This window comes from Hevea brasiliensis, chromosome 8 (genome assembly GCF_030052815.1).
Source record: "Hevea brasiliensis isolate MT/VB/25A 57/8 chromosome 8, ASM3005281v1, whole genome shotgun sequence".
NCBI lineage: Eukaryota > Viridiplantae > Streptophyta > Magnoliopsida > Malpighiales > Euphorbiaceae > Hevea > Hevea brasiliensis.
In genome coordinates, this window is record NC_079500.1 from 14,831,115 (window position 1) to 14,849,828 (window position 18,714).

Sequence of the window (18,714 nt, forward strand, 5' to 3'; positions counted from 1 at the left end):
ATCCCAAATATGTGCAAAAGATTGCCAACAAGGTGTGCTACTATATATTTAATTATAACCTTTGGTTGAAAATCATCATCAAGAAGAAAGTTGTCCTTCCAATGCACTGGTATATGCTTCGAGTACAATTTATCTGAAAATACAAAAATCACAAATCAGATACAAACACCTTAAATCTTGAAATAGATCAAGGCCTAAAACACTCACCTCCATGCAGATATACCAATAAGTCCAAGACATCTTCTGGACAACGACCTTTTGAGGCCAATCTCAACTTGCCATAATCTTGGGCTTGGGCAGAGATTCCATCCCGAAAGTTAACTCAACTTGCTTCGTTAGCTGTTGTTCCCTTTTTAAGAGATCATGCATATCAATATTTCCTTTCAGAACTTCAACTATCTGCTTTGAGCATAAGTGTTAAAAGATTGTACAGATTGAGGTTGGTTAGAATATTAGCTCAAACAACAGACTACTAATTAGCGAATGAACAACAGTGCTTCTATTTATTTAGAGCATTGAACATCTATCAATCTACATAATTTAAATATGTGAAACTGTTTGTGGAATTACCTGTCTCATTTCTGGTCGATCTTGTGGATTATCACGTAAACAGGCTAAGGCACAAGCAATCATTCGATTCATTTCATTTTTGTTATACTCCTTTAATCTCTTGTCAACAAAATCAAGGTTTCCAATGGACAAAGCTCGTTCAAGTTGAGGCACACCCTAAATATGAATATAGTTTATTAGTATTTCCCAAAGCAATTAAGCTTTAATTTCAAAAATTTTTTTCCTATACATTATAAATGTACAACAATATCTATAGACTACATTAATTGAGCAACAAGTACGTACCCATTCAACTATATCATCAAAAGCTTCTTTCCCAGTTATCATCTCCAGAAGCATTACACCATAGGAATAAACAATGGTCTTCTTGGTGAACTTATTAGTAATAGTATATTCAGGAGCCATACATCTGCATTTGAAAATGTAAGAAGTGCTAAAATATGAGAAGAAGTTCAACAAATATTCCCCAAGTTGTAAACATGGTAAGATGCTCTTCTTCCTTTATTATATATATATATATATATATATATAAAATTTTTCCTAATATGCCAAAAGTGTATCACATGGCTGCAATTTAATTTAGCTCAGGCAACAAAATAGAAAATAGAATTTTCATCTTTACCTAGCGGAGTTACGAGTAACTTAAAAATCTGAAGAAAACTTTTCACGTCCATACTCTGCAATCTGAACAAATATGACCCAAGTAAATTTAGTGCATCTAATAGTTTTAATATCAAAGACAAAAACACAGTTTATTTGTATAGTTTAATCTTCCAATATATGAGTGACACATTCAACATCAAATCTAATTAAAAAACAAAAAACTTTATGGCTCCACCGTCAAATTTATCCATTAATATGATTCCTATTTCAAATGTCCTATAAAAATATATGACTACAAGATTTAGAAAATTACACATATGCTAATTATCTGCTATTGTCAGCAATTACATGGGGATATATTTACAATTAATTATGCACTAAATAATAAGCTGACCGTCCATTAATTGAACTTTTTATATGTAAAGTTAAATGCAGTTAAAATCGTCTGCATAAATATAAAAGATAATAAAATTTCTAAACTTCTTATATATATAAAAAATAAAATGGCCAAATATGTGCAAACGATTGTCGATAAGGTGCTATTATATGTGTAATTATCACCCTGAGCTGAAAATCGTCATCAAGAAAAAATTTGTCCTTCCAATGCACTGACATATGCCACGACAGAAAATTTTCTGAAAAAACATAAATCACGAATCAGATACAAACACCTTAATTCTGGAAACAGATAAGGATTAGTAGCCAATGCCTAAATTACTTAACTTTCGCAAGTTCATTTTCACCTTTCGCAAGTTTATTTTCCAAATCATCCAATGTTCTTGCCAATAGTATTAAAGCTTCAATTAGTCTCCGGCAACCGTCCTCACCTGTATTTCGTGCATACATTTAATTGTTAGGACGACAAATCGCAAACTGAAATGTCCAAGTAAATATTCCAAAGGCCCAAAAGGAATAGAATATGGGCTTTGTCTTCAGATTTTGGATTAATAATATAGACCTACAGCTAGAAACCTAATAGCTTACAGATTGTTTTTGGATTAGTAATATGGGCTATTGTCTTCAGATTTTGGGATAGACATGGTCTTTGGATATGACACCACAAGCATAGTTTCCCGCAAAGCCATAGTACAAGTTCGTTAGGGGCATACCATCAAAATAATTTCTCAAGGATTTGCCCAGTGGAACAAACTCATAAACAAGCAGTCTATTGGCTCCTTCTTCGCAGTATCCAATAAGGTTAACAAGACTTCTGTGACGGAAACCACTGGCAACAGCTTTCATCTTCGTGTATTCTTCTTCTTGCTTCTTAGGATTATTAAATTTCTTAACTTTCACCTTTTCACCATTTAGGTCTCCCTTATAGACTTGACCCCAAGGACCCTCGTCAAGACGGTTGTCCTCCGAGAAACCTCCAGTTGCCATTGTTAGTTCTTGATAAGTAAATCTTCTCGGCTGATTATCTTCTTGAAAATTAATTTTCCTCTGCCGATAATCTTGAAACCTCTCAGTGAAATTAGTGGCATTAGAGGATCCATTAATTGCCACCAAGGGTTCTCGATGAGTAAATTCCTTCTGTTCAATGCCATTATTAGCTTCTGAACTGACCAGAGACTTCAGTTTCTGAGATCCATTGAACTCAATATTATGAGATCCACTAGCTTCTGAGCTGATAAGAGGTTTCGATTTATGAGATCCATTGGGCTCAACATTATGAGATCCATTAGACTTAGGATTATCTGGTCAAGGAGCAGAATAGTAAATTAGAGTAGTGATATAATTAAAGATAGGACTATGGTAAAGTAAAATCACTAATAAGTTGATCAAAAGAAAAGAGGAAATTTAATATATGAATTTTTTTATGGCAATCGTGTGTTTAGTATATTAAATTTCCCTAAGAAATGGAAATTAACATGTAGTACCTTTCAGGAATATGTTGTCATTCTTCTCGTTCCATATTTCCTCTATACACATATATCCTTCAAGTGCTCGAACTATCTGCATGGCATAGCAATAGTGAAAAGGTTATACACGAATATAATATTTTTATTTTTTATTTGTTATTTTTTAATTTTTAATGTTGATCTAATGGTATCTCTTCACGTTTTACATCTTTTAAAGGTGGAAAAAGACCAATCAATCTATCCTCTTACATATTTTTTGAATACTCTAATAGATAATTAATAATGAAAATAAATGAAATATGTCTATGCCAAATAATTATGCAATCGAATTTTAACCTGATTCATTTTTGGACGAGAGTTTGAAGGTTTATATATGCAAGCCGCAGCACAAGAAATCATTGCTTTCATTTCCTTTTCGTTGTAGTTCATTTGCAATAATTTGGAATCAATAAGATTTATATAGTCTCCACTGCGCAAAGCATATTGAATATGAGGTTTTGCCTGAAAATCAATAAATACAAGTAGTTATTATTTTTTGATCAAGATTTAATTTTCTAACCATCATTTCCCCTTTATTTGATAGTATAACAGAAAAGCAGTATTTAGTTTGGGAAATTTGAAAGAATCCATAAATTTCTAAAAGACATTAACTATTATAGATGAGTGTGATACCCAAGCAACAATATTTGTATCTTCAAACTTAATTTTTTTCTCAGATATTAGCTCTAGAAGAACTACACTATAGGAATAAACATCTGACTTTTCAGAAACCTTTTGAGGATAATGCTCTGGATCTGCATAACTGCATTGAACAAGCAACCATATTAGCACCTTCAAGCTAAGTTTTCCCCCCCAATTATTAGTTCTAAATGAACTACACCATAGGAATAAACATCTGACATTTTAGAGACGTTTTCAAAAGGATAATGCTCTATTTCTGCAAACTATATTGAATAACCAAATTAAAAACTTTTATCCAGAAAAATGAAAATATTTGATGGAGATTTCAACATTCTTATTTTATTTTAAGTATTCGAAATCAAACTATAATATTAATGTATTCAACCACTTAAATAAAGAGAGAAGAAAAAAAAAACATCTTACAGTTCAGTTCCCTTGTTTGATCTAGTGATGTGAGTGAGGCTCTAATCTTTAATCATCCGGGGCCGACAGATCTCTTAATTAATCTTTTCGGTTGGAAGCCACAAGCCAATCAAATCTCTAGCCTAATAATATTCTCCATGAAAGGCTGAAATTATTTTTATTTATTTATTTATTTTTATTTAACTATATAATATTTTCACATTCAAACTAGGAGGGGGAGTGATATTCAATAAATTTTTTTAATAATAACGACTCTATAATTCAAACTCTTAATATTATAAATAAAATTGGCTTGTAGATGATTTTAAATCATTGATTAAATTGAGTGTTTTGATATGACCTTAATTAAGATTCGTAAATGGGTCTGACATGTTTAGGAATTGGTCTTTCAAAAGTTTACATTGATTATGAATAACGTGCGTGTGTAGTTTATATAAAAATAATGAATTTATTAAAATTGTAACGATTTTAAGTGTGTGTCTATCTCTCTTGATTAAAAAAAAATTATTTAATTTTATATTAAATATATTTAAATTATTATTTTTTAAATTTCAATCATAATTCTTTATTCACTTAATATTATTTTTTATATAATTAATTTTAATTAAAACTAAAGTTTTAAATTTTAAATTATCGAAAATAATTTTAATATCAGTGGGTTAAACTTCATTATTGCTTAAATATTACTTTAATATTAATACTATAAAATTTCAGGCCCATTCCGTTACGTCCATACAAAACGCACCCTAAAGAGAACACCGTTTGTCGACCACGTCTCGTCGTTTTAACGCAATATCAGTCTGCTGGCTTCGCAGATAAGAACGCACCTCTCTCGTTCTCTCAGCTGAGCACAATCCATACTCACATTGCACAGCGCAGAAACTAAAAAAGCTTCATCAAATCTCTGAATTTGAAGAAGAAGCAGAAGAAGATGTCGTGGCAAACATATGTGGATGAGCATCTTATGTGCGAAATCGAAGGCAATCATCTCTCTGCTGCCGCCATCATCGGCCAAGACGGCAGCGTTTGGGCCCAGAGCTCCAACTTTTCTCAGGTATATCTATACCTCACTCGTTCTTCGTTCTTGTCTAAAAATAACCCATGTGTTACTTTGGATCCATGGAAGTTGATTCTTGGGTTAGATTTGGTGCTTAGATGTGATCTGACCTACTTTTTTCTTGTTTCCTTTTTTTCTTTCCTTTAAAAAAAATTTATTAGTTTTTCGTCTGATTATTCTTCTTCTCCGTCTTTATTAATTATCTGATGGGATATACTGGAAGGAAATTGGTCATTCTTATCTGTTTTCCCAATTGAATTGGTTTCTTTCTTTAATTTTTTTGAGGGCTTGAAGTTGGTGCCTCTATGATCTGATTTGATGATTTTGTGGTAATTTGATTTACTTTTTTTGAGGATTATTGAATGATTATCATACCCATGTGGGCTAATTAGGAATTGGGCGGTCTCATATGGTTCGTTTTATGATTTGTAAGCGGATCTAGTTGAATTGGTTGATGGTTATGTTTGATACTTGGGTTAGGTTGAATAACAATTAGATCTTGTGTATGCATCTTTTATTGGATTTTTGCACTTGGTGACTCTTCTGCTCTTAGGAACTCAGCAGATTTAACAGATTTATTGTGGTATTTTTTTTTTCTTACAATTGTGGCATATAATTTATCAAAATGACTAAAAAGCATTAAATTAATTGTTAAAATGATAAATTATATTAATTTAATATTTTATTATAATATTATTAAAATATATTTCAATCATATTAAAATATAATTTAATTTTTAATTAAATAAAAATATTTTATAGACAAATATTTATTAAAATTAATATAAACAATTTATTTAATTATTACAGGAACATATATGTTTTAAATATGAATATAACAATAAATAAAATAAGGATACATAGTGGGATTATAAAATTAAATGCGAATAATATAGTAAAGCATTTGATCAAACTAATTTATAAGCACTCAGCTTATAAATATTAAAATGAGAAATTTCTCACCCCAACTTTTTTTTTTTTAGGCTCAAAAAATATTTTAAACAAATAAGTCAACTTTAAATTATGACTTATAATTAATTTAACCAACTTATGAGCTCGATGAAATATCGTCTTAATATGAAAAATAATCATATATAATAAGCAAATTTATATCCAAATATGAAATTAATATCTTCTAAGAAAAATCTTGACACGTATACTCTACCTTTGGCTCATACTTTTCGTCAATAAATATACCATCGGCCTTAACATCACGATGAATGATTTTGGGTGTACCTATATGGACACAATAAATACTTTTAGCTACAAATAAATTAATAATAAAAAAAGAACAAAACTAGCTTACTAACATTTTTCATGTAAATATTGCAACCCTTCAGCTATGCCTTTGGCGATTTTCATTCTATTTTCCCACTCCAAAGTTGTCTCTCCTGCGATGTCATTTCATGTGAGCAAGATCGATCTTAACATCATATTATTATTATTTGTATATGTCTCAGAGCACAAAAGGACTCACCATGTAAATGATGTCTCAGATTTTTTTGGAACGTACTCTAAAACAAGCAATATATCGTCTCCTTCAATGCAGTATCTAAACAGCTTAACCAGATTTTTGTGACTCACTTGGCTAACAACCTTAATCTCCTTCTCCGATTCTTCTTTCGACTGCGACCGTTCATCCCGACCAATTTTAAGATTCTTAATGGCAACTATTTTGCCACCTAGTGTTGCCTCATAGACTAGACCAAAACCACCCTCGCCCAGGAGTTTGCTGTTGGGCAAACTTATCAGTTGCTTCTGCTAGTTCATTATAGCTATATTGCTTCAGCCCAAATCCTTCTCGTGAGGTAGATCCAACATTAGACCAAACTATAACACCCCTCAAAGTGGAAGGAAACAAAACGCTAGAATTAGAACATAAGAGTATATATTTTCCCTATCCATCAAGCATCTAGGCAACTTCTAAGGACTAAGAAATGGAACCATAAGAGAAAAATAAAATTATATATATATATATAACATTGCTATTGATTGACTATAACATTTAATAATTTAAAATAAGAAGAAACCGTGCAATGCTAATCCTAAATAATCAATGCAATAATACAAATTTTAATATTAATATTTATTCTACTTCATATATAAATTATTTAATAAAAATTTAAATATAGAGGTTTTCTAAGATTAGTATAAAAAATACTCAGATATTTTGAATTTAGTTTATATATACCTGAATTAAATTTATTTCTTAAATAATTTTAAGGCTGTAATTACTCACATTAATATACTCATGATTTTTAAATAATCAGAGTACTTTTTAGTGAAGCTAAACTCAAATTAATAAGGAAAGAACAGTATTTTCATTTTTACCGTTAGATTAACATAATAACTAACAATAAATGAAAACAGAATTGCTTATCATTATTTAATAAATCGACCAAATAATTAAATAATTTGTGCATGAATTTGATTGAATACACTTATCCATTGTAACTTTAATGAGATTACGACGATGCCATTTTCATATATATTACCTGTACAGCATGAAGGTTGGGATTACTGGGCGATGTCGTTTGTTGTGGAGTACATGATTAATTTACGATACAGCTCTTAGATTAATATTTAATTGACCGTGTCCAAACTGTGTAGCTGTGTAAAATTTACTTCAAATGTTACTAGAGTTGAGATTTCAAAAGGATAGATATAAGGATTTATTCATAATGACTGTAGACCCTTATTTTGTGATGAGTATGTGCATTGAGGCCGTGGGAAACCCGATGATGAAAAATTATATGACTGTAAGATGTAATTGGAGGCATGAAGCTGAATTATTAATTCAATGGCATGATCTTGAAAAAATAAAAATAATAATAAAGTTTTGGGGAAATTAATTTAATTAAATTTAAATAAAATTTTATTTTGTTCAAATTTAATATGGGTAGTTTTTAAATGGATCTAATTAAGTTTAATTGGGCTCTATGGGCTTAAGAAAACCTAGTTAGGAATTTTAAATGGGACAAATTTAATTATTTTCTAAAAATTAAAATAACAAAATATCTCTCTCCTTATTGGCCCCACTCTCTTCGTCACTCCCTATTGGTATCACCCCCTTTCCCTCTCTTTCTATTGGTTGGAATACCTCACCCATATTCCAGTCTCATCCAAATTCATCAATCCTAGTCATTTAAGTTATCTGAACTTTATCACAATAGGACTTCAAACCCTACCACACCTCTTCCTCACTCCCTATTGGTGCCTTCCATTTTTTTCTGTCTTCCTATTGGTTGAAACACCTCACCCATATCCTAGTCTTATTCGAATTCTGCAATTTTAGTTGTTTAAGTCATCTAAACTTTATCACCCTAAGACTCCAAACCTTATTACACCTTTCTCCCAAAACCCCATAAATACCCTACTAGAGAAGGGAAGAAGGAGAGATGGGAGGAAAGAGGAAGAGAAAATTCAGAGCTATAAGAAATTTAGAGATATTCAAGACTCTTGGAGTTCTTCATTTTTTTTTTCTTTTCTTCAAGAAGATTTTCATACAAGATTTCTGGAAGGTCAGTTTTTATTATTTTCTTTTCAAGATTTATGCCACACAATATTTTAATTCTATGCTCTTTGTCTTCAATTTATTTTATATGTTCATATAGATCATGTAATTATGTTTAATTTGAGGGGATACATAACTCTGCACATGTTTAGTTTCTGTCTCTCGTATTTTTATTATTTTTCTTTATTTTTTGAATCTGTAAAAAATTTGTAAAAATTATATTCATATTCTACACGAAATTTCATTAATTTTAGGCTCAAGAATCACTAAAAAAGCTTTAATATTTTATAAATTATGGCTGTTTGAAGTTAGGGTTCCTGTAAAATCTGATTTGCTGGATATCCGATTTGTGGAGCCCATATCTCCCTTGTTCCTTAATATTTTTGTGTAAATCTAGTGTCTAAAATTAACTTCAGAATCTTATGAATCTTTTCCAATTGGTTTTGCATTCATATCTGTTGTGGTTAATGAGTTATGAATTTTACAAAAAAGTAGTACGATTCTGTCACTTAGAAAAGTTACGATTTATGTAGACCATTCGGCTAGGGTTTTGTTTGATTTATAAATTTTATGATCTTGTATGATATGTAGGCTGTCTTCAGTAATTTTTTTTATAGTTTTTAGGTATGTATAACTATTTTTAAAAAATCGGATTTCTTGCTACCGTTAATCTGTCAGAATTTGGAAATTGCATATTTATGCATGTTCTTATATTTTCTTGGGTTTTAATTGATATTTGATCTATTTTTCTGTGTTCTTTTAATTCAAGAAGTGTTATGAAGTGTTTGGATCATGTTAGAAGACTTAGACCATTAGGTAGTTGTAACTAATTAGGAATCTTAACCCTTTAGGAGACTAGAGTTAGAATCCAATGTAAATTGTTATTAATATTTTCTTTATTTCTTTTATTTTCTTTAGTTTCTTTATTTTTTATTACAAACAAAATTGGTAAGTAGCCCTAAGGTAAGTACCAAAGAGGGCATTTGCGTGGAGCTTATATGGAGCTAAACGGGAGTAAGCCAGGGATATCATTGCCATACTAGAAGAGAATATCCTTTTTTAAGGGTAGTTTGCCCCAATGGCAACTGCATTTACCAACAGGTAAGTAGCTCTAAACTTCTCGAATAACCATTGGCATGAAATTGTAGTAATAATAGAACTTTTATTTGGTAAATTAAAGTTAACTTTGTTTTTAATTTAACTGACTTTTGCATGTAATTAATTTAAATAAATACTTTGTAAATTAAAATTAATCTTGTTTGCAAATTAAACTAACATTGGCATGTAAATAAATTTAATTTAATACTTGCTAATTGTAAAATAAATTTGCATGTTAAAAATCTTTATTAGGTTGTGATTGTTTGGGCCTTATGTGATATTAGAATAAATTACACATGTACATAATTAACTTAGTTCAATTATCCTTAGGGTAACTTGGTGAAAATTAATTAATTAGGTTAAATAGAAACGTAGGGTTATTTGAAATTGAATTTGTTTGTAAATTAAATTCTCAATAATAAATTAATTTTAGTCATCTGGTAAATATCATTTAAATAATTAGCAATCCCATAGATAGAAATTACTTGTGCATGAAAATTGTGTGTAAACAACCCTTTTGTGAATTACTTGCGTGTGTAGGATTAGAATTGCATTTTTTAGAATGAAGTTTAATAAAGGAATGATAAACAAGACTTTTAGAAACATTAGTAGAGGACTGGCACTCGAATTAACGAGGTTAGACCAGGCGTAAGGGGTGCCTAACACCTTCCCCTTACGTACCCACTATCCCGAACCTAGACATTGGGCTATGGTAATGACGGTTGTAGAAACTCTGCAAGGAGTAAGTTGCCATCCATGACCCTCGAAAGAAACACTGAATATGTCCCGGTTATTACCCGGGTGGCGACTCCTGTCTATCTATGCCTTCGTGGCATAAATTCTTAGTACCGTGGTAGTGTTATGGGAAGACGGTACTTACCAATGGTTTGATTCTATTAGGATTGTATGAAGTGCATGTCTAAGAAATGTTGTCTAATGAGGTGGTACTTAAGTGAGACCATTGTGACTCCATCATCTTTCCTGGGCATTATCTGGTGTATTTTATATAATTCTAATGGATGATATTTCGCCTCACGCCCCCGCCCCTGCCCCTACAGTTTGGCAACTCCACTCGGGACTAAATGGATAGTTACTCCAACATATTTCTATTAGTCTAATATTATTCCTCTGCTAAACTTTTTGCATTGCACTACACTATCACACGGATCACTCTTACCCTTTTTAGCCCTGTTAGTATTAGCCAAGGAGACCATAGCTCTACTAGGGCTATGACGAATTGGTGAATGCTAGCACTCCATGCCCGTACCTTCGAGTATATAAAAGTGCCACAGCTCTGGCCGTTGTGCTTAATGGACAAGCTCTCGCATGGGTGACCCTTTTTCTACCCGATGAAGCCCATGAGCCATAGATTTCAATCCTAGGTACCCCGTAGATTTTTGTTGTGCTGGATTCGTATCCTTACTGTTCAAACCATAAGATCTAGTGGTAGTTGAGATGAACCTAGGCCTATGCATAAACCCAATGTGTGTATAGGCCCAAGTCCATTTTAAAACCCATGTTAAGCAAGAGGATGCTTACTTATAGTTAAACTTTAAGGATACAAATCATTTGTTTATAAAGGAAAGGTCGTCCTGGAACACTCCCTGTTGGTGCGTCTAGTGTACCGTAGCCTAGGATAGAATTTTTTTTCCTACCCTACACGTGAGAGTTGAAGGTATAAGGAGGGGAAGATTCAGTTCTGGAGACATTCTTTTCAGTTTTTTTATTTAGTCTTTGGTCCGATTTTAGTTTAGTTTATACAGTTTGGTTTTGATTCAGTTTTGGTCCTATTAGTATGGTTCGGTTTTGGTTTTGTAAAGGCAAAGGTAAAAATGAAAGTGCATATTCATGCATTCATGCATTGCATATGTACATAGCATAAGATGTTAAAACCTTGTATTTTTTTTTCTCTTATAGTAAACATAGCTTTAGAACACATCGGGAAGACTTCTAACCAGGTCACTTGGGTTAGGGAGGGAAAGAGATTAGTAAGAGTCATACCTGCACAAGCTAAAATGGAAGACACTAAGGTCATGTTTAGATAGATGGTTGAGGAAGCTTTGAATGCCAAGATGGCTGAGCTTGAAGGAAAAATCATGGCCAACTTCAGGTGAAAAGGCCTGAAGAAGAGACTGGTAAAAAGAAGGCCTTTGATGACCTTTCGGATGAAGAAGATTATCTCCAAGACAAGGCCAAAAAGAAAGAAAAGGGAGCAAGTGAGGAGATTAGAATTGTTACTGAGATGATGGAAAAACTTCAGGCCAGTGTGAAAAAGCAAGCTGAATTTACTGGAATGGGGCTGTTAGATACAGATGACTTTGACATCCAATTGGATGGAAATGTACCTGAAAAATTCAAGATGCCTGATTTGGCTAAATTCAGTGGTACTGGTGACCCAAAAACCCACCTCAGGTCTTATCTGATAGTCATAAAAATAACTGGTTTGACTACGAACTAAGTCACTCAGTTCTTTTCTATGTCACTAGAAGGGGTTGCATCTTCATGGTATCATGGGCTAGAAGCTATTGTGAGAAAAGATTGGGAGGACCTAGTTAGGAGATTTGTGCAACAATATTCCTATAATACAGCTTTAGATATTACCCTGAGAGACTTAAAGACCACTAGGCAAAAACCAAATGAAACCTTTTCAGAGTATCTATTGAGATGGAGGAAAAAGGCCATGAAGATGACCAATAGGCCTGCTGAAAAGGATCAAGTGCGATTGGTAGTGAAAAGTCTGCAGCCTAGTTATTATGAGAAATTTTGTTGTTATCCCTTGGCTACCTTTGAACAGCTATATGATGCTGGGGTATTAGTGGAGGAAGTATTGAACAATGAAAGGAAGAGTTATCAGCCTAAGAGGGGAGGATACCAGTTAGCTAGCAATATTACTGGGGAAAACAAAGTCATTGAGGTTCAAACCGTGTCCCACACCCCTAGAAAGTTCTCTCAATTCAACCAACCTCTATCTAAAGTCTTCGAGGGACTCAAAGCTCGGGGCCTCCTCCAACCCTTAGCACCTAGACCGCCACCAAACCCACTGCCACCCAATTACAATGCTAACCTATACTGTCAATTCCATCAAACTGATGGCCATGACACTGATAGATGTTTTCGGCTAAAACACGAAGTTCAGGACCTGATCGATGCTAAGAAAATAGCTGACCCAAAAAATCGACTCAACACACGCACCAACCCAATGCCCAACCATAATGTTCCACCTCCACCAAAACTTTACATGATTTCCACCACCTCAATTGACCCTGACCAAATTCTTAACCTTATCCAACCTATCCAAAAGCTTGATGAACCTCAATCTGTAATGACAATTGATATTTGGGATAGTTCAAGTGATGAGGAAGGTTTGTTAGATGTTTGGGTTGACTCTGACGGAGAGGAAAAGAGTAGGGTGAGCCACATGACCAAGAGTGGTAGATATTATTCTGATCCACCCATAGAGAAGGACAACATGAGAGGGAAAGCCAAGGTGTTGGCTGAAGAGGACACAGATGAAGAGGATGATCAGTTCCTTAGGCAATTGAAAAGGACTCAAGCTAGCGTAACGGTCTGGGAATTGCTATTGGCATCAGAAAACACGTAATCAAGATCGACCAAGGCCCTGAGTGTACTCAAGGTCTCCACGGAGATAACTCCAGAAGAGATTGCCAAAGTTATGCTTATAGAAGATGGGGGTCATATTACTTTCTCTGATCATGATGTCCCAACTGAGGGGAGAAACTATAGCAGGGCTCTGTTTGTGACCGCCGAGGTTGGAGGGTGGAAAGTGCCTTGTGTGATGATAGATGATGGGTCAGCCATCAATGTATGCCCTCTGAAGATTTTACCAAAATTAGGAATTTCTATGTCTAAACCAACTGGTTCTGATCTGATTATCAGGGCCTATGATGATTCAAAGAGAAACATGATAGGGGTATTCAAGACTATGGTTAGGGTGGGGCCTATAGAAACTGAAGTTGAGTTCACTGTGCTAGACATCCCCATGACATTCTCCTTACTGTTGGGTAGAATCTGGTTCCATCCCTTAGGTGGAGTCCCCTCTACACTCCACCAAAAGATCAAGATCCCGCACCAAGATGGTATAATCACCGTCAATGCTGAAAGAGATGGGGAAGTAGCTATGCTGCAAGTGGATGGTTTGGTACCACTATTGTCTGGTTTCCAAGTTGCTGGGATCTATGGAGACTGGATGGACCCTAGGGTGGCCACTATGATGAAAGAGATGAAGTTTTTTCCTGGCATGGGTCTGGGAAAACGAGCTAATGGCTTAATGACTTTTCTAGAAATAAAGGGGCCGATCACTAGATATGGGCTGGGCTATCAGCCAACTGAAGATGAAGAGGGACTTGCCCACCAAGTTTATCAGGGAGGGCGCAATTGCATGGACTGATGACCAAGAGCTGCCGCATGTTGAGAAATTAGAACAAGAGGTCAGTGCCATCAAGTTAAGGTCTGCATGGAAGCCAAGCACTTAGACCTATACCCCTAAGTTTGAGTCTGTCTTTTGTAATGCTCACAGTAGTGATACTGATATTGTTATTTATGATGTACTTGATGACGATTTTGAGGCAAAAATAAATAATATGACTAGTCCTTTTGCTTACTTGTTTGATGTTCATCCTAATGGCTACACGCATGGCATTCATAATCATTTAGAATCTATTTCTGTTAATGCATTAAAATCAATCTCTATTAATTTGGGTACACCAGATGATCCTAAAAACATTAAGTTAGCTGAAGATTTAACCCAAAAAGAAAGAGATAAATTTGTAGCCTTATTAATAAAGTGCCAAGAAGCATTTGCCTGGTCTTATAAAGATATACCGGGAATTGATCGAGACATAGTACAACACAAGATCCCCACAGACCCTAACATGAGGCTAGTAAAACAAAAGAAGCGTTGGCTTAGGCCATAATGGGAAGAAAAGATAGCTCAAGAGATGAAAAAGCTCATTGAGGCTGATTTCATTGAAGTAATTGAGTATCCCGAGTGGTTAGCCAACATTGTGCTAGTCCCCAAGAAGGATGGGCGAGTTCGGATGTGTGTAGATTATAGGGACCTGAAAAAGGCTACTCCCTAAGGATGATTTCCCATTGCCTCACATCAATGTGCTTGTTGACAGTGCTGCTTGCATGGCCATGTCCTCTTCATGGATGGTTTTTCGGGATATAATCAGATCCTCATGGATTTGATAGATAAAGCAAAGACAGCTTTTATCACTGAATGGGGGACTTATTGTTATAAGGTTATGCCTTTTGGGCTAAAAAATGCTGGTGTGACTTATCAGAGAATGGCTACTATGTTGTTTCATGACATGATGCACAAAGAAGTTGAAGTATATGTGGACGACATGGTAGTAAAATCCCCAACTAGGGAGAGACATTTTGAGGCATTAGAGAAGTTTTTTCAGAGGGTCATCAAGTATAAATTGAGACTGAACCCTAGCAAGTGTGTGTTTGGGGTCACTTCAGGCAAACTGTTAGGGCATATGATCAGTAGGAAAGGGATTGAGGTTGACCCAGATAAGGTGAAGGCAATCCAGGAGATGCCAGCCCCGAGAACAGAAAAAGAGATTAGAGGTTTCTTAGGAAAATTACAGTACATCAGTAGGTTCATAGCTAGGCTCACAACTACCTGTGAACCAATTTTTAAGCTACTAAGAAAGAATCAGCCAGTGGTGTGGAATGAGCAATGTCAAGAGGCGTTTGAAAAGATAAAGCAGTACCTGAGCAATCCACCAATTTTGTCACCACCCATCCCTAGCATCCCTCTAATCCTCTACCTATCAGTGGAAAACATGGCCCTGGGGGTAATGTTGGCACAAGAAGTAGAGAATCTGGAGAGAGCCATCTATTACATCAGTAAGAAACTCCTTCCTTATGAGGAGAATTATTCACTAATAGAAAGAACATGTCTGGCTGTAGTATGGGCAACTAAGAAGTTAAGGCACTACTTTCAGACCCATCGAGTTATCGTAGTATCCCGGATGGATCCTTTAAAGTACCTATTTGAAGTACCGACGCTAGTTGGAAAATTGGCCAAATGGTTGGTCCTACTGTCTGAATTTGGTATTGTGTATGAGACTCGAAAAACCATCAAAGGGCGTGTAGTGGCCGAATTTCTTTCTGAAAATCCAGTTAATGAAGAGGAAGAAGTTGAAACAACCCTCCCAGATGAGAGTCTCAAGCTAGTAGAGGTCCATCCATGGAAAATGTACTTTGATGGGGCCATGAATAAGAGCGGAGCCGGTATAGGGGTAGTTTTGGAAGCACCGAATGGAGAACAATTGTCAATGTCAAAAAGGCTATGTTTCCCAGCCACTAATAATATTGCAGAATATGAGGCTTGCATTTGTGGCCTAGAGGCATTAATAGCTGTTGGGGCTAAAAAAGTGGAGGTGTTCGGAGATTCAATGCTAGTGGTTTCCCATGTTAAAGGTGAATAGGAATTGAAAGAAGAAAAGTTGAGGCTATACCTGGAGTATGCTAAGAAACTATTATTTAGCTTTGAGGAAGTGACAATGAAGCACATGCCTAGAGCTCAGAACCAGATGGCTGATGCTCTAGCCACGCTGGCATCCTTATGGGAGAAGGGTGATCAGAAGCTGACCTAGCCAGTTATCCTAATGAGGAGTAGAATCCCATGCTATGAAGGGTTAATAATAACACATTTAGATCTAGAAGATGAGATGAAATGATATGAGGACATAAGAAGATATTTAGAGGTAAGAGAATACCCACAGCCAGCTAATAGTAGGGATAGAGCTACAATTCCTAGATTAGCCACTCAGTTCACTTTGGCTAGGGGGCAACTCTATAAAAGGTTCTTCGAAGGACTATTGCTCTTGTGTGTGACAAAAAAGCAGTCTGAGCAGATAATGGAGGAAGTACATGCAGGAGTGTGTGGTCCTCACATGAACGGAAGGGCATTAGCGGGCAAAATTTTAAGATTGGGCTATTACTGGTCTACCATGGATACCGACTGTGCTAAATTTGTGAAAAGATGACATGAGTGCCAAATCCATGGGAATTTGAATCACCTACCGTCCAGTGAACTCTACAGTATGACTTCACCGTGGCCATTCTCAATATGGGGCATAGATATTATTGGGAAGATTTCTCCCACAGCTTCTAATGGCCATAGATTTATCATTGTGGCAATTGACTATTTCACCAAGTGAGTTGAAGCTGAATCTTATAAAGTAGTAGGGGCCAAGCAGATAAGTAAGTTTGTGCGAAAGAACTTGATTTGCAGGTTTGGGGTACCCCATGAGATAGTATCAGATAACGGCAATCAGTTCAAAGGTGATTTCTTAGAATTAATTACCGAATTCAAGATTAAGCATCACAAGTCCTCACCATACAGGCCACAGACTAATGGAGTAGTAGAAGCAGCAAATAAGAATGTGAAAACTATTCTGAGAAAAATGGTTGAAACCTATAAGGATTGGCCTGAGAAACTCCCTTATGCTCTTTGGGGTTATCGCACTACTACAAGAATATCCACAGGGGCAACTCCATTCTCTTTAGTGTATGGGACTGAAGCAGTGCTACCCATTGAGCTAGAGGTCAAATCCTTGAGAGTGATACTAGAAGCTAAGATTCCAGAAAATGAGTGGGCCTAGAAAAGATATGAAGAACTAGCTTTGATTGATGAGAAGAGAATGCGAGCCTTGTATCATATGCAGGCTTATCAAAGGAAGATAGCAAGGGCCTTTAATAAGAAGGTGAAGCCAAAAAAGATCAAAGAGGGAGACATAGTTTTGAAACAAGCTCGGCCCATTCCTTTTGATCCAAGAGGAAAGTTCAAGCCAAACTGGGATGGTCCATACATAGTAAAAAAGATCTTGTCAGTAGGTGCTGTAAGAATATCAGACCTGAATGAGAATGAATTTCAAGAATCAGTCAAACTTAGACAAGCTCAAACGGTACCTTGTGTAAGATAAGCCCGCTAGGCTGTAAACTTACAAAAGACGGTCTAGGCAAAAGTAAGGGTAAAAAAAAAATGCTAGATTAAAAACTTGCGAAAGACGGTCTAGGGAAAAGAAGAGATGAGAGAAGATCTGGATGAAAAACCTGAAAAGGTCATTCAGCAGGTTATAAAGCTTATTTCTAACTTTGGAAGGTTAAAAATTTGGCAAAACTAAATGTAAGAGGGAGTAATGGTGTACCTGAATAAATAAAGAATTTTTACTGCATTAACTAGGAATAGATTTTATTTAATTATGATTGCGAATGTTTGTGTCTTGAGGGATACATCAAATGATTAAGTAATTGAACTGCATTGTTTTGATTTAATCTATGCCTTCTGAGTATGACAAGATAGGTACTTGATATGAATGCCCTGATAATTATCTAAAAAAAAAAAAGGGAGCTTGCTAGGTGGAAAACCCGGAAGGGCTGCTTAGGCAAAAGTTAGAGCAAGCCCGCTGAGATGAAAATCCAAAAGGATATTTCAGGCAAAAGTTAGGGCACAGAGAATGGAGTTCATGGAAGAGAAATGAGTCAAGGCAGAAACCATGGGGGGAGAGAAGAAAAAGAAAAATCAGAGAGAAATTGTATTGTGACCTTAAGGAAGTCTTTTTTTGGTGAACAATTCTTCTAAAAAACTTTGAGGCTATAAGAAAGTTTTTGCAAAAAAAGTCCCCCAGAAGACTAAGTTTTTTTAGAATCCCTAGTAAAATCAGCATGCCCATGATAGGAAGTAGCATACAAGAAGCATAAAAATCAGAGAGAATTTTGAGACCTAGTCATCCTAATTTTTTTTCAAATTATGAATTAGATATTTTTTTGTAAGTCCTTAGACGTTTTTAGGGCGCATGACCTAGTTTTATAAGGCATAGAAGAACATGCATCAACATGTTACCAGTGGGTGTGTAAGGCGTAGAA

At 35.0% G+C, this 18,714-nt stretch overlaps 3 protein-coding genes across 3 annotated transcripts; 1 reads left to right on the forward strand and 2 right to left on the reverse strand.

Annotated features, from left to right (window-relative positions):
• Positions 1-235: 235 nt before the first annotated feature.
• Positions 236-1,485, reverse strand: LOC110647199 (proline-rich receptor-like protein kinase PERK3). Its single transcript, XM_058152048.1, has 4 exons — positions 1,193-1,485; positions 856-979; positions 571-726; positions 236-399 (listed from the first exon to the last, which is right to left on the reverse strand). The coding sequence occupies exons 2-4, from the start codon at positions 973-975 to the stop codon at positions 271-273; spliced, it is 405 nt and encodes a 134-aa protein (XP_058008031.1). The 5' UTR covers positions 976-979; positions 1,193-1,485; the 3' UTR covers positions 236-270.
• Positions 1,486-2,026: 541 nt separating this feature from the next.
• On the reverse strand, positions 2,027-3,523 carry LOC131182491 (proline-rich receptor-like protein kinase PERK4). Its single transcript, XM_058152049.1, has 3 exons — positions 3,372-3,523; positions 3,054-3,129; positions 2,027-2,870 (listed from the first exon to the last, which is right to left on the reverse strand). The coding sequence occupies exons 1-3, from the start codon at positions 3,462-3,464 to the stop codon at positions 2,194-2,196; spliced, it is 846 nt and encodes a 281-aa protein (XP_058008032.1). The 5' UTR covers positions 3,465-3,523; the 3' UTR covers positions 2,027-2,193.
• Positions 3,524-15,812: 12,289 nt separating this feature from the next.
• On the forward strand, positions 15,813-16,271 carry LOC110663791 (uncharacterized). The gene has a single exon (XM_021823205.2). It carries the CDS (start codon positions 15,813-15,815, stop codon positions 16,269-16,271), a length of 459 nt encoding a protein of 152 aa, XP_021678897.2.
• Positions 16,272-18,714: the final 2,443 nt, after the last annotated feature.